The 22,840-nt window shown below is 36.0% G+C and overlaps 1 protein-coding gene across 2 annotated transcripts; it reads left to right on the top strand.

Annotated features, from left to right (window-relative positions):
- The first annotated feature begins 1,257 nt into the window (after positions 1-1,257).
- Positions 1,258-22,071, top strand: tmem161b (transmembrane protein 161B). 2 transcript variants are annotated; one of them, XM_032578751.1, is made up of 12 exons: positions 1,258-1,511; positions 8,125-8,228; positions 10,501-10,581; positions 11,739-11,836; positions 11,962-12,118; positions 12,732-12,883; positions 12,969-13,029; positions 14,176-14,316; positions 15,694-15,807; positions 17,201-17,375; positions 18,042-18,138; positions 18,238-22,071. In XM_032578751.1, the coding sequence occupies exons 1-12, from the start codon at positions 1,509-1,511 to the stop codon at positions 18,531-18,533; spliced, it is 1,479 nt and encodes a 492-aa protein (XP_032434642.1). In that variant the 5' UTR covers positions 1,258-1,508; the 3' UTR covers positions 18,534-22,071. The 2 variants fall into 2 exon arrangements, with proteins under 2 accessions (XP_032434642.1, XP_032434643.1); XM_032578752.1 differs by lacking the exon at positions 14,176-14,316.
- Positions 22,072-22,840: the final 769 nt, after the last annotated feature.

Here is a 22,840-nt window from a genome sequence, read left to right as displayed (position 1 = left end):
TTTTCAAGGGTTACTATTAGTGCTAGCCTTCCCACTCTCCCTATACCTTGGCACCCAGTTCAGTTTGTGGTCAAAATATCCACTTAGAAATAGAACACTCATTAAAGAAGAAGATGATCAATTATTTGAGCTTATTTCTCATAGCATGCTTAATTTTATATGTCAATATATAGTGTGCAAACAGCTAGCAATCCTTTTGCAAACATTGATACTCAATAACTTGTATGCATGTCAAGGAAGCACAAAAAGCTATGCTAAATGCTCTGAAAAAAACAAAACAAAACATCATTTCAATGAATTTACACTAGATTCAGGTTTTTATCCATGTATGGAATTTACTAACAAATATATTTAAAAAAAAAAAAAAAGAAAAAGTACCGTGTAGCTGATGTTTCAAAGAAACAGACATAAACTACACAAATCTTCTACCATATGGATGAAGCTAAGAATTGCATCATAATTATGCAGATGAACCTGTAGTAGGCTAAGTACGTTATGTCAGTGAGGATGAAAATCTCTAAAACCTTGTTGAATCTAGGCTAAAATAAAACAATTCTGATGGTAAAAGAGTGGCCTAACCAGGTGGTACTATGTCAATAAAATAATATATAAATTGGTTATTCAGTTGCAGGTTCTATTGTTTGGCATTTAAGTGTGCCTCTTTAAATCTCAGTTTTTAAGATGTAGAGGTCCCTAGCTTGGGATGCCTTACTCCTTGAAAATGATGGCTATGATGTGAAACAGAGCTCTTTACACAAACATCCCTTAAATAAAAAACACAAAAAAAAACAGGTAAAGGTAAATTGACTATTTACTCAGTCTTAATTCTAAGTGCTATTTTACAGTGTAAAATCAGCTTGGGGTATCTCTGCACCAGTTTAAAACAGTAACGTAGTTCTGTGTCCTGGTAATCTAAAATAACTGGACACACTTGGAGATTTTATTTATTTTAAATAGCGCGTAATACACTGTCTCCTCTGTTGTGCCTAGAAACAACTACAAATCTGTCATGTGTGCTAATGATTTTTTGGTCCTTCCTGACTGAGACGGTCCTACTGAATCATCACGGTCATCTCGTTCACGCCTGTATTAAATAGCACAAATAATACTTTTGATTAAATAAAATACACAATCGCGTATTAAAAATGTCCAAAGATTTCTAACATAGTAAGAGGTTGTAGTACCTTAATGAGGTGGGAATACCGTTGTTGACTCGAGTGGCGCTTTTTCACACAGGCAAATCTGAGGACTCCTTCTCACCCAGAGTTTCAGTGTGACCTCTACTGCAGTTGAAAATACTTGAGAGGGGAGGTTGAATCCATTGATTTTTCTGACGATGTAGCCTATCTTTGTAGAGATAGAGAGACTAATTTTATTTTGGTAGGAGCCCGTTCATTTCTGTGCACAGCCATCGCAAGAAGGGCTTATGTGCTCCTTGCTACTTGATTTCGGAGTAGGGGTGTTGTGTGTTGCTGAGGTAGAGTCCGTTTTAGCAGCACTTCATCAACATGGTGAGTATGTCAGCAATACGCAATACTTTCACTTATCTGTCGTGGTTCACTGATTGTATATCAAATGGACAGATTTCTATTATATTGAGATATTTGCAGTCGTTTTGCCGTTTCGTTAATGTTAGCTATTCTATTTGTGAAAGAAATGGTGTCATTTTAGCACAGCTTGTTAGCCATAACAGGTGTCTGTATTTGTTGCTTTATCAGTTTGTTTTAGGTATCAATAATTTATACGTTGGTCTGTTATGGCAAAAAAAACATTTTTGTTTCAAGGCAGGCTTCGTTTATACTCCTGTGGCGGTGCATTTATTACACTTAAACCAGCATATCAATATGCCTCTTAGCTTGCTAATTACAGTTAGCTAACATGGAAATAGCTTCCAGTTAAGGAGCCCACGTTAATTGAAAGACACATTTTTAGCCAATGATCAGAATTAGAAAATCAAGATGAGATTATTAATATGAGAAGAACAAAATTAACTTGGTGGTAAACATTTAGCCTGTCACTCAGGTTAAAGCTGTGTAGTGAAGGTTGTGTTGATTCATCTGACCTGCACGGTTTGACCTCAGGACGCCCTCTGGTAGACTGTTAGGATCATTTGACCCACCTAACTTTGGTGTACTTTATTTCTAAACCTGTGACAGATATTTAAATAGAACAATTTACCCAATTTATATTTACCTGCATACAAACATAGTCATTAAAACAAGTATAAATGCCATTATTTGGACACTTAAAAAAACAAAAACTTTTAGTAGTTCTGTGGTATAATTTTAATAAAAAAAAAAAAAAAGAAGTTCAAAATTCTTTTATGGCATAAGTGTCAATGAGAGATATGCTATGGGATAGTTGCAAGAAACAAAAGCAACAGTGACTTTTAGACACACTTTCTATTAATCTCAAGTAAAAAAGAAAACTCACCGACTTGACTAATCCTATCATTACCCTTATGTTTGTAATCACAGGGTTAATACACAGGCTGATTTAGATATTTTTCAAGTCTGAATAAGCATGGGAAAAAGAGTTTAAACTAACCCATTGACTAAATATAGTATACAATAATCCATCAGTTATCCCAATACTCTTTCTGTCCTTGAGTTTTAAATCCACCCATTCTTTATTTGCTGTTCTTCTCTGTTTTTCTCCTTACAGACATTGGTGTTTACAGTTCAGTGTTACTACTGTGAAAATATCTGCTTAAATTCATAGTCAAGTTTTGGATTACACTTTATTGCTAGATAAGAAAAGAATTGAGAGCCATTAAAGTGTGAGTCTAGAAGAAGTATGGAATTTGAAATGGGAAAATTTGTAAAAACTCTGTTATCAACAATTGTCTTTTATGCTCCAATAATTACTACAATCTGTAAGCATTTATAAGTTCCTAAATATATTAAACACTCATTTATCAGGTAGCAACAAATAATGCTTTTGTCATATTGTACTTAATGGTATAATTATTCAAAACCTTTTAGTCAAACGTTGCATTTCACAGTTTAAATTTGATAACAAAAGGCTTGCATGTGCACATTTGCCATTATGTTTAATTATATATTATTTTAATAATATAGATATACTGTTCACTAAGTCTCTATACATTTAAATATATGAACGCTTATTGATATAAAACATCATCTCCTATGGATCAGCTTAAAATAATAATAATAAAAAGCCTGTATTATTTAATCAATCAAATTATTATCTAAATGATTTTCCAACATTCCTTCAGTAGAAAAGGCAGTAGATGGACATGTCTAACTTCATTCATTAGGGTCAGTTGCTCATCATTATGTCGGACCTTTGTGTTGAACTAATAAACAAATCATCGTCAAACTTCAGGGTTTCTCCCAGTGTATTATAAGCCTGGTGGGCCACCAGACTTCACTTGTACCCCCACCAGGCTTAACATTGCTTAGTCTTTTTAAAATGTTTGCATTTTTTTTAAGACTTTATAGTTGGTGTTTCGGTATTAATCTTCAATATTTCAATAACACATAATTATCAAATGATATTTTCAGATTTCCTGCCAACTTTAAAAAATTTTTAACTTAAAAACACAACAGGCTGCTGGATGAATAACTGCCCTGGTACCCAACTTCTGGGCTTGGCAAGTTTTCTGGCTGAAACCTTGAACTTGTACTCCACACTTGAGAAAACGTTGTTCTTTATATGCCTTGCAGTACAGATGCAGCACATGTATCACATGGGAAAGTCATTGTTACAGACCAATATGAAGTTCTATGTAAATAATCACTGATTTGTGTTGCAAATGTTACTGTGATGTAAAGATTTAGATTGTAGAGTTTGTGTAAAACTTTGAAGTTTTAATATGACAGCAATCTGATTTGCTCTTGAGCTTTGTTCAAGCTAATTGTTAGTTTCAAAACTAATCTGTGTTTTAACAAACTGAATGCAAGGAGACCCATCTGCTGCAGGTATGATTTTGATTCCTCATATTCTTTAAAGAGAATCCCTAATGGAAAAAAATAAAAAATGTAACTCCATCTGAGAACATGGGACAACCTAAGTTAGAATGGTTCCAATTTTAGTTTTTTGTATTTTGTATAGTTCCTATAGTTTCTTACAAACATCCATTTAAGACCTTGCAATCAATTTTCTTCAACCTTTTTATGCTAATACCCATAACTGAAATTGAGTGCAGCCAGTTATCCACAGAAGTACAGTAAAAGTGTATGAATGTGTTTGCATGGCACTGTGCATTGCAAACATTTGAATACAGACATCAGTTAGCTGTAGTAAAGGTCTCTATTTAAAAAAAATGTAAGTATGTGAATAGATGTGGGGTAAATATAATATAATTTGTCACAGAATTTGACAAGAGTCTGGGCAACAGCGGTTAGTGGTTTCCTTTTTTTTTGCCCTGATATGTGGTGATCATCTGTAAACCCAGGAGAAGTGGAGCTGAATGATACTGGACAGCTGTCAGTCAATACATGTTTTACAGCTTACAAAGTTAGTTTCATCCAGCACTTATAGATGGTGGTTATCACTGCAGCTCCAGCAACCCCACCCCCTACAGATTTCATTTGGTTGTCGTGTGGAGGGGGTCAAGCGGACTGGGCAAGATAAGGGAGTACATGCTGGGTCAATTTCCCCTAGGCCTGAGATCCTTGCAGGTCCCACAGAGAATGGTCAGCATTCGCCTGAGGAAGACTGTTTGCTTTTGACCTATATAGCATGACCATTACTCTGATGAAGAAATGTCTCGACTCAGACAGGTTGTGTTTGGTCACGCGTCAAGTATGAGTGAGTGTAACTGCAACATAAATTGCTCCCACCCTCTCCTGCTGTATGTCTGGAGATGTATTGACTCCATGTTTTGGAGTTCACCCCTTGCTGGGCAACACTGTGGCTCCTTGTGACCATTACAAAATTTAGTTGAGTGAATATCTCACACTTTTATATCCTCAATATATTTCTAACTTTCTATGTCACACTGGTATTGTTCTAAATTATTACTCAGATTATTCACTGTATCCGTTATGTTTGTTATTCACTCCTACCTTAGTAGCTAATAAGTAATGATGTGTTTGGGTTTTCAGATCACTGGAAACAGAGAACTCAACATATTTCTTTTACTGTATGTAGGGCTGTTGTAAACAAATATTTTAGTAATCGAGTAATCTATCGATTATTCTTACGATTAATTGAGTAATCGGATAAAATAAAAAGATAAAATAAAACACTGGTAAATCTAACATAAGAGCAGTATTACTGTCGCATATCAATATCAGTCCAATTTTTCACATTTGAGCTTCCCTAACAATAACTTTTCTGTAGTTTAGAAAATTAACCGGTAACAATAGCAGCTCGCTTTCTAAGCTAACCTGAAGAAAAGTAATACAAGAATCTGAAATTATATTCTATGTAATAATACAGAGGCAGGCTCACAAATACGCTTATAAAAAATGTGTATGCTCCAGCTTTTCGTTTCTGTATTCATCTTCAGTCAATTTAATAAATGAACTCTCACCTTGCCCAGACATTTATAGCTTTTGTGTTCATGTTAGCGATGGGATTTGACACCTTCGTTCGTCACACACAGAAACATCTACCAGCTACGTGCCGTCACAATGCACTCCGCCACACATTTGTTGAGACCGGGATGATATGAAATAAATTTTCCGGTTCGTCCGTAAAGCTACACTTACGTTAATCATCTAATGCACAGCCACCCGCCGTCTTCAGTCTATCCGCTCACCTGTATAAATACACCTTCAGCGCTCTTCCCCGCCGTTCGCTCTGAACACTGGCCACCAGGCAGCAGCTCCGGGAGGAGAAAAGCTGCCGTACTCCAGGCATCGCGCCAGTCATTTTAAGGATACTTATTGATCCCCCAAAAAACGACAAAGACCCAGACATTATCACCAATCAATAAAATCCCCACGGCCGAACTTGAAAACTGGACGTTATGCTGCTAACACTTAACTTTCGTCAACAACTTAGGCGGAATTGAGAGCGCTGCGCAACGCAAGTAATAACCTGGCCGGAACAGGTGTATTGAATAATAAAATATAACTTAACGAAGCTTCGAGGCAGATAAATTTTCCTCGAGGAATTTTAATAATGGAGGTACTCGCATCACTCAAGGAAACATTTCAGCCCTAACTGTATGTTGATATTCTGATAATCTGGCTACCTAGTGCGGTAAATGAAGCATAAATACAGAAAAAGTATCAAGGATCCTTAATGTCACCACTGAGCTAGAGATAAAAAAAAAAAGTCCTATTCTGAAAGCCAGCAATATTACAGAGGATATCTGAATTATTTGAAAGGAATTTATTTACTTAAAATTACAGAGAGTGTGGTCATGATGTGAAGAAAACGCTGAAGCAACAGGATTTTTCAGATAATGGGTTTCTAAGCGTAGTTTAACTGGCTCTAGTTCAAGCACTGCAGCTGTAGGACACCCCCTTGAAAAGGAAAACATTTTATCATAGATTAATTGGTCTTTTTGCTGAAGTGTGTGCAGGAAAAGATATAAATGATTCCTACCGATTGCCAAAGAGAAACCCACCAACAGATCTGAGCCAACAGGGGCTGGATAAAAGCACAGCTTGATGGGAATGATTCTGGCCTCTTAAACCTAAGTGAATATTGATCTGAGGGTTCTGGATTGGAATTGAGCCCCTTTTGTTGCTAAATCTTTGGATAACAACCATAAAAGCTGTGTCTGGCCAAGAGACATTTTGAAACATGTGCCACACAGTAGTTTGATGGAAAAATTTAGTGAAACTTAAATTTTCTGAAAATGCAACACTTGTGCATTATGAAACGTGAAGCTGCTTTGATGCTATCGTAAACCATTTTTGAAGGATCTTCTTTTGTCTCTCTGTCATCTTTGTTATTCTGTTTTGTGAAATCTGGTTTTGTTAGTTTAGATTGTTGCCTTTTGGAAAGTTTTATTGGCATGGTTTTGTTAACAGTTACTGTTTCAGGTCTTGACGTTTTTCTTCTATAAGCTCAGTAAGTTTAAGCTTGACAAAGAAGCAAAAATAATGCATTTAGATGCATTATTACCAGGTGTGTGACATTTCTGGGCATATAATAATCGGCATAATGGTAAAAAATAATGCTGCACTTGAGCAGCTAAATTGGTGTGGTATTTAAGATACCAGCAGTTACTCCTGACAAGCATCTCCACGGCCTTATACAAGTAAATGTATTAAAGAATAAATGTTTTTGTTATAGAAAAGCAGAATAATCTCCACTTGCTCCTTTGTTTTAGTCTCTACATGATTTTGGATTTGAAAATGAACTAAAGCTAGGTCATTTTAGTCCAATTTGCATGAACACTGTAGACCTGAGGTTTGCTGTTGTTTAGGACACTGAAACATGTTCTCAAATATTTTCAACTTTCTGTCCAGACCTGTCACTTTAATTCGCTAGCTCAATAAAGAGAAGAACGGGAAATGTTACATCAACACTGGTGCCTTAAAATAACTGACAAATTAGCAAGAATTTCTGTGACACAAGATTTCATGATATTAAAACTCCACTATATTTCTCGTCAAAGTGATGACTGTCTTGTGAAGTTGCTGTCAGCAGAAAGTAGGTACCTGCTAATTTTATCTGCTGTAGATACAGCGCAACAACCTGTGTCTGTACTTGTGAGTTGTATTTTGAAGTAAAAAAGGAAATAGTTCTTAATTTGGCCTGTTATGTTGATGGTGGATGAACAGAAACTGCTCACGGCAGTCATGTACTCTGAAAACACTGAAGAAGTCCCTCTCTTAGTTTAAACAGCCATTTTACCATTTTACAAAAATTTTCATTATCTACAGCTCAACATTTGAAATCATTTGATCAAATCTTATCTGGATTCTTCTACATTGAAGACAGATTCAATAACACTCTTTAAATACATTGTAAATTAGTCTGTTGGGTGTACATTTTTTTATTGTTTTGGCTTTGGTTTTAGTTTTGTGGTTGTTGTTTTTAAGCCCTTTGTGTGTTAAGTGTAGTTTTGAGAATAACAACACCAAAAGAGTTGAAGAACTTTTAGAAGTTGTGAATTTTTCTTTGGAGGATAGTTCACGTTTGTTGTTACCATTTTAATTAATAACTAAGTGTATTTACTGTCTTTTCTCACAGGCTTTGATTGGTGTGCAGCTGGTGGTTACCATGGTAATGGCCAGTGTAATTCAGAAAATCTTACCTCATTATTCCTTCGCAAGATGGCTCCTGTGCAGTGGCAGGTAATATATTATTGTTTATACCAGGCCTGATCCATTTGATGAGAGTTTACCTCAATTAAAGTTAAACACTTTGTACATTTAAAATTGTTTTAAAAGAATCAACATCCAGACACCACAAAGTCAAACAGCTTGTGTGTCTCTAGTTTTCCCCTTCATGTCAAAATTGAAAAAAAACATTTATTACTTTATATTATTTGCTGCATGTTTACTTAACTATCACTTGAAATGCACGGCAAGCTATATTATCATGTAATAGTTATCTTACACAAAATATTTAACTACAAAATATCTAAGTACAGACATATGGCCATGATTAAAATCTTCCAGGAAGAAGTAATAAAATGTGTGTGCCTCTCAGTGTTGTGTCCACTAAAAGAAAAACCTCTTCTTGCTCCTATTTGCACCTTGCGGGACATTAATCACTATATATTGATATTGATTTTAATTCTTCCTCAGAACATTGATGGACTGAGAAAGTAACACTATTTAACAAGTTAAATTGTATTACTGACAGTTTTATGTGTCGATACATAACACAAAAAGATTGGAATTTCTTAAAATCAGCAAATGTCCTTATGAAGTTGGTAAGTCACAATGTTACTGAGGGGTCAGCAGAAGTAAATATTTAGATTTGAGCCCTTTACCATAAACCTTGCATCCTGCACAACAATTACTTATGCCTTGTCTCTATAAACTGTCTGATTTTTTACTTAAGAGCCATTTCAAAATCTTAAGGGGGCTCAAATTGTTCTTTTCTGTCTGACTTTCTTCCTTGCTCGGCTATCTTCCTGGATAGTCCAACATGTCGCTTTTACACTTTTATCTACATTAACTTGCTTGATGATAACATTAGCGAGCTGGCTAAGCTTCTGTCAATTTTTTTTACTGTCTGTGGCAGACATGTGACAAAGACAATACTAGAGTGTGTGTCTGGATGGCTTGACAACCAGTTATCTCATGGTATTCTCCTTACTGCCATCATTCAGTAGACCTCATTTAAGCTTGCATAAATGTAAATGTGCTGTGAACATTTTGAACATGACTCACTAAATCTTGACTGGATGGGTAATACAACGTGAACTTTGACAAAACTCAAAAATAGGCCTGTACTTCAGAAATATTTAATTATAGTAATGCACACCGAAGGCTTCTGTTCACCTTCACTGCTCCACAACATGGTGGTCATTGACCCTTCATAGTTAAGTTTGATTTTCGAGTATCATCCAATGCTCCTGAAGAAAAAAAGCCATGTTTCAGGGTGGCTTCAGGGCGACATGTACAAAGTGTATTTATAGTGTGAGTGACATTCAAGAAATTATGCACTGTGTTTTCCTTGATTTGCTGAAACTTACCTGTACAGATTTGACACATGGCCTGACAGAGCTGTGTCTTGGATGCCCATGCATCAATTTGTCAATCGTCTATCCATCCATTCTTCTGCTTAACCAATCACTTCTCCCATTCATGACTCAAGTCGTCCATCAGCTCATCAGTCACTTTGTCCATTGATATTGCTGTTCTTGTCCACCTGTTTGTTCATCTTTTAATCAGTCCATCCACGTGTCCATTTATCAGTGCAACCATCCATAATTGTGTAGTTATCGTGGGGCCCATATGTAAAGACTGAGCACCAAAATTATATGGAAAGTTTGGAAAAGTATGGAAAATCTGAAGCAAAGGACAGTAGGGCCTCTAAACATGGCTAATGAGTGTTACCGAAATGTTTGTCCTCAAAAAGGAATTTCTAAATGAATATTTATTCGAAGTTTAGTTATTGAAGCTAACTGATCATAATGGATAAAATACTCACACATATTTTTTGACATGATAAATAACATTGTTAGAGATATTCTGTAGAAATGGCATTTTTCATGTGAATATGTGCTTCTACAGCTAATAATCTGTTAACAGGAAAATTGAGCAAACCAAATCCTCTTAGAGTCTAAAGTTGTCAGTGGGACTTAAACATAGCTGTGAGGATGGATTTAAAGGGAACCGAATGTGTATAACAGCGGGAGAAATCTACCTCTTGTATAAAACAAAATTACCTTTTATACACTCGTACATGGTTACTATTTGAGTCTTTCTATAATAGTTTTCTTAAATCCCAGTTGTACTCCACAGCCATATTTATTTAGTCTTTACACCTCAGCAATCACATAGTTTGAGTAAATTTAGCTTCAGTCTGTTTCTTCTTCACAAAAATATCTGCTTTTGTACCTCTTTACTGCTGTATTCACTGCTTGATGAAATGCTTTTACGTTCTTCACAGTCTGCGGTGGTATCAGCACCCCACGGAAGATGAGTTAAGGAACTTGGCTGGGAAACAAAAGGGACAGAAGAGGAAAGACAGGTAAGACGATTTTGGGGGGAAGTTTGAAAGTGTAAAGACACACGGACAGTACAAAGTATTCCTTTTTTTTCTTTGAGAATGCGGATGATTTGGATGGATAAAAAGCAAACTCATGTCAAGAAAAAAATAGTGATGTTTTGCTTTTAAGGACTGTTTGAAATCCGATGGAAGAAAGTTTTTTTTGTTGTCGTTTTGTGTCTTTACGGCACTTTATTAGAGTTCAAAGCAATTCATCCTGTTTAGATCTAGAAAAGCAGGTCCTTCTTCCGAGGAGGGGATGGGATTGCTACATTTTATGCTATTTTTGAGACATGATGGTTTAAAATACTTTAGTTGCCTAAGAACTGAGCTGTCTTCAAAATGGTCAAATATCAGACTTTTATTCTGGAAAATGATTTTCCTTTAAGATTACTTTGCAACTCAGAATATGCTTAACTTAAAAATGATGCAGACAAAGGTTACACCATATGTCTAACTTGTAACTTTAGCTGTTTTTCTTTGTACTCCCTTGTTGAAGTGTGTATGTAAATAAGGTTCATCTTCAAGTTAATCCTTGCCATACCACATGTTATATCTGAACTTGAGTCGTTTTTGTCGTCTTTTCTCTGACCCTCAGTGAGTCAGGTCAGGTCTCTCTGGCACCACATGCTCAATAATTCTCTAAAGAAAAAAAACGGACCACTGTCCTTTTCAACTCATTCCATGCAACTCCATCCTCTTTGTTAACAGAGTGACTCCCTCAGTCAGAGGTGGAGTTAATCCTCATCTTTTCTGTCAGGTGTCTCATAGATGAAATCTGTCCCAGGCATGTTTGGTGCTAGAGTCTTACGGTGGTATTGTATTTCTGAATCCAGGACATAAACAGCAGGTCTCTATTCTCCAGCTGTTAGTGTTGCCCTCCCCTTGTTAACATAGGAGAGGCTGCTACATAACTATGTTCTATTTTTTAATGGCCTTGTTAGGTTAGAAAATGTTATTTTTTAATTCATAAAAACATTTCTCTCAATCAGATAATGCTAAGGCAATTGAATTCTTATATTTGCACTCAAGGTGGCCATGTTCTACCACAATGTGTGGTTCTGAATATCTGTATATCTTATAAAACTGTATCTCTTTTTCCCTGAGCTTTGGTGTTTTGTTCCCTTATTTCCCTCTAGAAAGTACAATGGTCACATAGACAATAAACCGCTAACCGTTCCAAAGGACATAGACCTGCAGCTGGAGACAAAATGCATCACAGAAGTCGACACGTTAGGTACTTTTCCAAATATTTCTAAGTCCGAGAGATATTCAAGCTGAGTTCTTTCTAAAAATGTCTTTAAAGTTTCTACTAATTCTATTAATAATCAAAACTTTTAAATGCCTTCTTTTCCCCCTCAGCATTGTACTACTTCCCTGAGTTCCAGTGGCTGGTGGATTTCACAGTAGCAGCTACTGCAGTGTATCTGATCACAGAGCTTTACTACAGCGTTGCTCAGCCCTCAGGAGAGATGAACATCAGTGTGGTCTGGTGCCTACTTGTACTTGCCTTTGTCATGTATCCTTACATCATGCTCTCAGTTCTGCTCCTCATTTTTAATTGGAAATTTGTGTGAACAAGTACCAATAGATATCCTGCTAAAACCCAGTTTATTCCTACACTAAACACCACAAATACAATAAAGTAATATGTCACATCATTGACCTTACCTTTCTCCTACTTTTCTGTTATGTTGAAAGATTGTAAAATAACACAGATCAATCGTTCCAGTTCTGTTGACCAGTTGGTGTCACTTTCAGCCTGTGTCGCAGATTGAAGGGCCCTATTTTCACAACCCAGTTGACTGATTTAGCGGGACTGAGAGGTGTGTTGGTGCCTATCTACAGCCATTGCTGTTTCCAGATGCTCGTCTCCTTGACCAAATTTCACATAGAAAAATATACAAATGCACACCACAGTTTCTTCTTTTTTGCTTTGGCCTATGATGCACTATTCCAAAGTAACATATTGACGTTTATAATTTCGAGACAGAATATTTAAGGTGTGTGAATACATTTGCAAGGCTCTATAATACCATATAACTGTGACATTTTTTTAAACTGGACTTGTAAGTTAAAAAATAACAGTTATTTAGGTACTTGTGTTTCATTTCCTTGACTTTTCTTCATAGTAAAATCCTTTTTTCCCTCACGGCCCACTACTTCAAGCTGGAGGAAGGAGGCGAACGATCCCTCTGCATTACATTTGCTTTCTTTTTTTTTGTCAAAGCTATGATCATTCTCATTGTTACTGAAAATTACCTGGAATTTGGTCTGGAGACAGGTCAGTCCACCACTATTGCTCTTACAAATCACTTTGACAACTTTTTATCACTTGTTGTGGTAAGTCACTGTTTCTTTACTCTTAGGTTTTGCAAACTTTTCTGACAGTGCTCAACAGTTTCTAGAGCATCAAGGCTTAGAGTCACAGTAAGTACATTAATTATATTTATGCTTACAGTTGTGATTAAAGGGGTTTTTAATGAAAAACAAGTATAATATTATAGTAGAATTTGCTGTATTTGTGCCACATCATGGTAAAAACAAAAACCTTACTGCTGTTTGACTGCTCCCCTAAAATTACATAGAGGATTTAACTCCTAAATCCACTTTGATGGTCCATTGAAACATGGGCTCTCCTCAGTCTCTTGAAATATGCCATAGTGTCTTGGCAATAATTCAACAGAACTATGTTTATACTTAGCTCCTCTGACTCTTTTTGAATGTACAGAGGATGATATGCACATTGGTTCCAATGTCATTAATGAGTGAGTTGATGTTGTACTGAAGGCTTTTATATTCATAAAACAGTATAAGAAATGTGCTGAAAAGCTATGACTTTGTTGCTTGATTTTTTATTTATTTATTTTTTAATTTATATATATATATTTTTTACTGTGATATCTTTGGACTCTAGCTGTGGTTCTGAAACATATAAAACAATTGGTATGGTTTTTTTTTTTTTTTAACAATTTTGGACAAATATTCTTTAACCACATTTTCCAAAAAGAGATGATCTTGGAAAAAGAAGATAAAAAGAGATAAAATGCAGCTTTATCATAATAGTTTTTTTGTTTTGTTTTGTTTTATTGTTTTTTTTTCAGACAGTAAATATTATGTTTTCTGTTCAGCAAGTTTGTATTCGGCAGGTGTTCAGGGTTTGGTTCAATGTCAGCATCCCCATCCCTATGCATTTAAAAATGCTTATACATCTATCTCTCTGCACACCTGTAATATTGTCGACCAAGCAATCTGATTCAGCATTTCTCATCTGGTTCTATGTCGGACTTGAAATTAATTTTAAACAAGCCGTGTACACATGGTTTTGAACTGGTTCCACCTACATTTCTTACTACTTTCACATTAACTTCAGAATCTGGAGTTTGGAATTGTTGCCAGGTATTTAACTCATGGATAAAGCTGTTATTGGCAGCTGTGTTTGTGTAAAGCTGCTCTCTAATCAAGTCCTCTCCTCATAGCCATGTTGCTGTTTGTTGAAATTGCAGTCATTTGGAAGATGACCTCTTTGAATTGTGACTTCCTTTCATTTGCATTTGTGTCATTTTTCTTTCACAGGGGCCCCATATCTAAGCTCACCTTCAAGCTGATCCTGGCCCTGCTCTGCTCTCTGATTGGAGCATTTCTAACGTTCCCTGGCCTACGATTGGCCCAAATGCACCTAGATGCACTTAACCTAACCACAGCAAAATTTACACAGTGAGTGTCTTGCAATATTGTACCTCTCTGCATTAGGAGACATTTTTTTAGTATTCCTTCTTTAACATTCAGTTACTCTTCATAGACAATTTTAATACCCTACTTATCCATTCTTTATTCACTTAATAAAAAAAAGTAATATTAAATTTTAAAAATCTACAATTATTTATTTTAGATTAATATATGTATATATACAGTGATTGGATCTGCACTATTTGTGACCTGAGTGACACGTCTGTTGAGCCTCCAAAGCACAAACCGTGAAACACTGAGGAGGTAATGAACTAATAGAAGTCTAAACTTGCCACAGTATAATGTGAGCCTGGATTTCAGAAGCCTCCAAACACCGGGTGAAATTCTCTGTGGTGCATTGACCCACTTAAACTTTGTGGCGAATGAAATCAAACAGCAGGAAGATTAGACGGTGAGCCCATGCTGTGCCAGTATTTCTTCTCCTTTTTTTATTTTTTTGTTACTGTGTTTTGTCTTGAATTAGGCAAATCTAAAGTGAACTGAAATGCAAGTTTTACACGTGATGCTCACCACATTTTGGTTAGTTGTAGGTCTAGGAGGCAGGTGCCCTAGCTCATAATAAAAGTGTTTCTTTCCACCGTTAAAGTTAAAATAAAGAGAGAAGTAATGTATCTTGTCTAATATTTTTGGATTTAAAATGAATAAAATTTATTAATTAAGCACTACCACCTGTTTAGCTGTGGAACTTATTTGGTTGAAAAAAATAACATGAAGGGCACAAATAAGCAAAAAATAATAATTCTTGCTGATGTTGGTGTAAGCTTTTTAGGCTAGTCTTGTTTTTTTCTTAGACCTTAAACACATCCTGTTCAGACTGGTCACCCATTCAGTCCCCAGGATCAAATGATTATATTTTGAACAGTCAAGCAGAAAGGTCTTATATTGTTCTGGATATGTGCGATACAAGAGATCACTCTGTGACTGAGATGAAGATATCTTCAGTTTGGTCATTTTTCTGTATAAGAACTCGCTGGGTGGCATGTCTCTGGCCATGATAGGAGGTGCTGAGCAGAAAGCATATTGCATTCACATAATCCACTTTGGCATAGTAGCATTTCCAAAATGGCTTCCTCTTCCATTTCCCTTCATAAGTGCCATACGCTTACCTTGTCCAGCCCTGTAACTAGAGGGGGTTATTTCCAGTGCCCTCAAAGTTTTTTGCCATGGTAATATTATCACCTCTTTCAGGGAAGGTTGCATTTCTAAGGTCCGTCCTTGTTAACTTCACATCAGGGTTAAAAATGTATAACTTCAGGTTAGCTTAAGTGAAAATGATAAGAAAATGTTGGAGTAAAGCTTACTGATACTGAGTTATCTCTGCTTCTATTCTTAATTGTTTCACAGAACTCTGCTTTATATCAACTTCCTCTCCCCCCTCATCATGGTCCTGCTGTGGGTGAAGCCTATTACCAAGGACTACATATTGAATCCCACTCTAGGGAAAGAGAGCGTGCCTTTGTAAGTAAAAGTTTTGTGTATACCATGCTATACTATATGCTCTAGCATTTTTTTCCTCATAAATAAATTATGAACTGTGTGGTGCTTTGACATATTGGAAAATGTGAAATTCTCGTGTAGTAAAATAAGTTTTTGCTCATAAGAAAGAAGTTTGTAGTTATCTTTCAATGTAAACTTAAGATGCTTTAGTTAATCAATATTTTATTTAATCAACATCTGGTTTGTGATGATAAAAGCAGAAAAAATGTCCTTATTTTTCTGGAAAAGAAGCACAAATGCATAGACCAAGTAGCTTTATCACCATATGCTAATTTATTAAAAGTGGTGGCTGTTTATATATTGTTGAAAAAGCAACATCAAACATGAAAGATGTTGTGAACTTGCTGTCTTTTTGTCATCTTTCCACTTTTTGTGTTAGTCCAACAACCAGCATATGGATTGTCATCATAACCGTTCCACAGCAGCACCATGCTGTGTCAGCAGTAGCCCAGTGGTAGAGAGTCTAATGCAATAGAAGAACGATATAATTCTACAGTAAGACAAGTTACAGATAGATCATTTTGTCCATCAGTTCTCATAGAAACCAGTTTAACATTTTTTTTTCATAGTTATGTGTTTTAAGTCTTTTTGTACTTTTTTTTGCTATTTTTTAAAACTTTATTAAACTACAACATGAGGACATGGATGCTTATCAAGCCAAACGATAAAACCGTAGTAATGTTTAAAGACTGATTTTTAAACTTCAACTATGTCTTTGTTTGGGATTATTGCACAAATCTCTCCACAATGATTTCCTCACTCTGCAAATGAGCTACTTTAATTTACATTTTTTTACTAATCCGCTACTTATAAGTCAAACAAGCAGGCTGGAAAAACCTCTTACCTTTGTGTTTTAAAGAAAATAAATATAACCAAAGTAAAAGTTTACAACAGTGGGATAAAGGAAGCGCTGTGTTTAGTTCATAGAAGAAGTGAGAGCAGCATATACATTGTCTTCACCACAAAAAGAAAGTTGTTTTTTTTTAACTTCTCTCTCATCATTAATTCTAAGATGTTATCCTCTACTTGTTGTTTGAAGTCTGTCGTGTATCTAACTTTCTTCTGCCTTTGACATAGGCCTTTATGCGCATCAAGGTCAAACCTGATTAAGTTTAATTTCATGTTACACTACCCCCTTTTCACCTTTTTATACCTCAATTTCACCCTCTCTTGCCTTTTCTTCTGAGCTGTTTGTGGCTCTTTTTCCTCCCCTTGTCATTTCTTTCTGTCTCTGTGCCTCTGCTTACCACCCAGATGATGCTTTCACGATGTGTTAAGTTTGTGGAGCAGAAAAAAACTGCCTTTTTTTTCCCCTGTTTCTCCACCTTTATTTCCGCCTTCCCATTAATGCCAGGATGAGCGAGCAGACGTATGATTCGTTGCGGTTATGGGTTATTATACTGATGTGTGTGCTCCGGCTCGTCATGATGAGACATCACCTGCAGGCCTACCTCAACCTGGCACAGAAAGGTGTGGACCAGATGAAGAAGGAAGCAGGACGGATAAGTACAGTTGACCTGCAGAAGATGGTAACTACTTTGTTCATAGTTTTGTGCTTCTTTTAAACTACAACACTGCAGCTATTTCTTTTATAAGATACTCTAAACTTGGCACCTTGATTAAATATTGAATAGCAGCTATGTCTTCTAGAGTTATAGTTTTAGTTTAGAATAGTTTTGAAAATGTAGATAATTGAATGGTTGTGTCATGTATTCTGTGATCTTTTCAATTTAATCCTACAAATATTATGCTTTTTCCTTTTTTTTTCCTTTTATAACTATAGATGTAAAAATGCTACCACTGTAAATTCCACCATTTTACATTGAGGTGTGAGATGTGTTGATTAATGTGTACTGTCCTCAAATTAATTTTTTGATTTTTCTTACGTTACAGTTTTAGCAACTAACCAATCAGATTATTTTTCGTTGCCATTGTTCTAACTTATTTTTTAGTTTTTATTTTAAAATAGTTTTAAATACTGAGGAAACTTAAGAGAATTCCCTGTTAACTAAAATGGTATAATTTTCAGTTTGATTGGCCCTGACTGAGAACCGGCCAGTCAGAAATTCAAAAAGTCAGCCAATGACGATGTTGGATTCACATGTTGAATGTTTGGAAATGTTTTGTCTTGCAACAGATTTTTTATATAAAAAAATCTTAAATATTCTGAACTAATGCCATTCTTCCTTGTCCAGATTGCACGTGTTTTTTACTACTTGTGCGTAATCGCACTACAGTATGCGGCACCACTGGTGATGTTGCTACATACAACTTTGCTGCTAAAAACTTTAGGTGAGTCACTCCTTAGTATTTTACTTTTGTGTTGAATAGTCTTTGCTTTCTATAACATCAAGCCATTCTTTTCTCTTTTTTTTTCTTCACTTGCAATAGGTGGTCACTCCTGGTGGGTCTATCCTGAAGAAGACTTGCCTTGCCTCCATGAGATAAACTCTGATTCTGTTATCGGAACAGAACAAATAGCACCTCTAAAACCAGATACAATGGTGGAAACCGGAGCCCGGGCATCTGTGGCCCAACTCTCAATGGCTCTTGGGGGCTTACGGACTGTTTTTAGCCCCTTACTTTTCAGGGGCCTGTTCTCCTTCTTCGCCTGGTGGATTGCTGCCTGTCTGTTCTCCACCTCTCTTTTTGGCCTCTTCTACCATCAGTATCTCATGGCGGCATAGCATCAGCAGCAATCCCAAAATGTGGCATTTAAACCTCTACTTATATGGACATGGTCAGAAAAGGACTTATTGGGGTCTTACAGAAGCCCACTCATGACTCTGCTCCACAACTCTTCCTCCTTCACCTCCGTGTTTCTGACCGCCTCAGAACAACTGATCATATCATCAGAGCTCTTGGTTTTGCTCCCAGTGCTTCCTCCACAGATGACTGTGAACTCTGATTTGATTTAACTTGCATAGAAGTAATGTTTTTTATTCATTCGAGCAGCAAAAGCCCGCAAGTCTTTACAAGGCTCACCATTAAACAATGAGAGGTAAATAAATCAGTGTCATCGGTGAAGTGACATAAAAACTTTACAGACAGATTTATTAATTTTACACAATAAAATAATCAGAGATTCTGATTGTTATTAGTAAATGGAAAAATAGCTTTCATGCAATTCTGTTTTTCTCCATAGAAACTGATGACTAAAGCCATTTAGTGACTGCAGGCTACATGCCGTTTTTCGGTAATCTCAAACATTCTCAGATATCTTTAACTATAAAAACAACATAATGCAGCTCCTTTAATGCTTTTCAACAAGTCAATTAGAGTACTAATTTTAAAATGTTATAAATTTCGTTAAATTATCTCTGATTTCAATGATCGCCAGGTCATTCTTTTTATCGTAGCACATTTTATTGATTTTACTGGTCTGAAAGTAAAATCGCTACAATTTTACTGATTTAGCTTGAAAATTTTGAAAAAAACGCACAATCTATTTAAAATCTGTAACCTGATGCTCCTCCTCTAAGATATTAAAACACATTGATTAGAGTAATTTCAAAATTACTTATCATTTTTCTTCGATGTTATTTTGATGTGTAAATTAATTGAAAAGTACAATATAAACACCCACTAAATTTAGCAGTTATCAAGTGCTAAATGTAAGAATATTATCTATTTTGACACTCAGCTCTTCAAGAATAACATTGGGAGTCAAATCTTTTGACAAATATAATTGACATTAGCTGATTGTTTTGAAGCTATCTGTTTAGGTCCTAGTGGACTGGCCAACAGAAGTACCACTTATATGAAATCCACAATAATGTTTAGAGAAAAGTGTTAATTAAAAAGACAGGTGAGTGGTCCTCTTTTAGTTTCCACTCACTGTAATTTTTGTCTAGAGTTGAATTTGGAAATATTCTTGTCAAAGGAAATGTGAATCACCCACATAAATACCCATTGACGGATTGGAAAGGAGCTACATTTAAATCACAGAATATCTGGATCATTCTAATCAGACTGTGGTTTCTTTTCCTTATCATTTTAGTGTTTGTTTGTTTGGGAACTGATTTCTACCACGTTTTGTTCACTGGTTAGTTGCGTCTTGCTTTGGTACAGGTCATTTCTCCTTTTCACCGGGTCTTGTTTTTGTAGGTTTGGTCTTTTTGTTCCCAACCTTTTTTGGATAATAAAATTGGTTGTCTACCTCGGGATGTTTTGTAAACACCACGTGTCAGTTTGTGTTCACTTTGGGGACATTTTGTACCTGCTTTGACAACCAGCTGTTTTAAATAAGTGTTCTATAATCTACTCGCAGACTACTGTAAGAAAATGCGTTATGACTGTAAAAGCTATTAATTAGCCTTCTGCTGGAGGTTGCTCATAGTTTTGGTTTAATCGGGGGTCATAAAGTGTTAAATTTTATAAGACTGAAATGACCCAAACAGGGATCTGAACCACAATCTTAGGAAAATGGGTTTTATTTGAATTATATTTGTTTAGCATTTATTTTTCTTTACAATGATACAGATAATTAACTACCTAAAGAAACAAACCAATGCTCTATGGTTAAGTACATGGCTATGAAATGGAAGGAGGTTGGGACCAAAAAGAAACAGAATGGGGTTATGAGTTGTTCTTCACTCCCTAAGTCTCTTAAAATTTTGTGTTGTTAAACAAATTAACCTGTTTTTTTATTATTATTTTGTACCTGAAATGTCTTACACAGTCTTGAAACGTTGTATTAAGGACCAGTGAGTTTCTGCTTGGAAGTGCTGTAGTCCAGCTCAGGTTTCTAGAGTTGGAGAGCAAGAGATCGACTCGCAGAAGAGATGAGATCGTTTCTCCTCAACTTGAAGTTGATGTGCTTAGAGTCGTCTGACTGAGCTCTCCATACAGGACAAAGTTGAATTTAAAAATGGAAGGATTTCTGGTGTGTTTGTCATGTTTATAGTTTGTTACCTTCATGGTTTTACTTGAGCCATTTTTGTGGGTGTGTGAGAGGACTAATGTGTTTTACGGGAGGCCAACATGTGTGGGGCTCAGTCGGGGCAACAGCTTATGCCCCTGTCTGTCTGCTGGAACGTGTTCACTGCTGATCGTCAGCTGTATACTCATAGGGCATTGTTATGAAGAGAAGTCAGCTGCTTTAAGATGGCATAGTTGTTTTTTTTATCTCGAACATTTAATTGTGCATTTTTAGATTTTTTTTCTTAAAATATACGTTTTTAAAATGGTGCCAAGTAAGGGTCCTAATACCCAACAAGTCTGTGCTTTGTTGCTGAAGGTTTTATTTCTGCTACTTTGTGAAACTGCACTACAACTCTGCGGCCTTCAGTTTTTCTGTAGATCTGACTTGTTACATTGGGAATTAGTGGTTGTGGTTCACACAAGAACCACGTGTTCAGTAAGTCTCTGTGGATTGTTCTATGTCGGTAGGAACATATAAATATGCGCACAAGGAATCATTGTGCTTATGACTCACTGGCCAACACACTAGCCCAGTGTTATTAGGAATGTAGGGCACATTGTGTCAGGTTAATTTCAAATTATTGTTTTCTTTGGTTCAGCTGTTTATCTTTGGGCTTAACGTGTGGTCAAGCTGGCGTTTATGAACTCCAGACATCAGTTTTGATACAGCAACCTATTCCAGCAACACCATATCAACATTTTTAAAATCCTGATTTTCAGTCTTAGCTTTTGTTTGTATCTGTTTGAAACGATGGGGAATATGCACATAGTGAATGTATCAATCCTGCCTGATTTTTAGATTGCGTTTTAATAAATTGATTTGAGTTGATTTAACCCCCTTCCACCTACTTCCCTGCAATTTTCAAATTCATTCCTTGTCAAATGTGTTTAATCTGAATCTCATCCTAATCATATTTGTCGTAATCATTTATATTTTGATTTACTTTTTTATATTTATTTACTTATGCCCGCAAACATTTCTAATTTGAATTGTAAGTCGTTCATTTTGTTGTTGAAGTGCACAATGGCTAAAATCTTTTTTTTTTTTTTTTAAATGTGTTTGACAAATCTGTGAGAGATTACCTTTTATTTAATAGCCTGGTCTGGGTAATTGAAAATAATATTTTGGATATTTTCAGAATCCACTGTCCAGATGAACAGATGTTGATATTTTCAGTTTTTTACCACTGTTAAGTGTTTATTGCTCATTTTTGGGTTCACAAACTAAAATAACACATGTTGTTCTGTCGTGTATTTATTTCTGCTTTAGATTTTGTCTAAATAAATTATGTTCTTTTCTTTGTCCTTTTCTTTTTTTGTCTTGCACAGCCTAACTGGGGATCATGCATGAGATTATTAGAAAAACTGTAGGATGTTTTTTTTCAGGAGGACACTAAAAAAAGGACACTAACCATCATGGAAGTTCGAAATGTGTTGTTTTCCACTTTAATCCTGGAATGCAAGTGGCCACAGAAATACATGTCTGGATGTTTAATATATACTGTTAATTATTTTGTCTGTAAGATCAGAAACTACAAAAGTAACTGAGCAACAGCATAGGCATCAAAGGACTGGCATTAGGTCTTTTTTCTGCCTCTTCACAGAAGAGTATAGTATTCTTCACATTTGTTTAATTTACTAATTAAATATTTGAAGACGCACAAGTGACGTGTCATTAACATCTTTGGTAAGGATGGGTAAAAAACTAACACATGGGGCGTGCCGTGGTGGCGTAGCGGTTGGCGCGACCCGTATTTGGAGGCCTTGAGTCCTCAACGCGGCCGTCGCGGGTTCGACTCCTGGACCCGACGGCATTTGCCGCATGTCTCCCCCCTCTCCTTCCCCGTTTCCTGTCAGCCCACTATCATATAAGGGACACTAGAGCCCACAAAAAGACCCCCTGGAGGGGTAAAAAAAAACAAAAATAAAAAAATTAACACATATTCATTTGTAAATACTATCACATCTATATTACAGTGGACTTCTGTTCAATATTTGCTGACTTTTTTCTGTGGATTTCAACTCCAAACAAACACTAGGGGTTCACTGGAATCGTTTTTTCTTTTTTTAA

Source organism: Xiphophorus hellerii, chromosome 12 (assembly GCF_003331165.1).
Source record: "Xiphophorus hellerii strain 12219 chromosome 12, Xiphophorus_hellerii-4.1, whole genome shotgun sequence".
Taxonomy (NCBI): Eukaryota; Metazoa; Chordata; class Actinopteri; order Cyprinodontiformes; family Poeciliidae; genus Xiphophorus; species Xiphophorus hellerii.
This window is presented reverse-complemented; position numbering and strand designations above follow the sequence as displayed.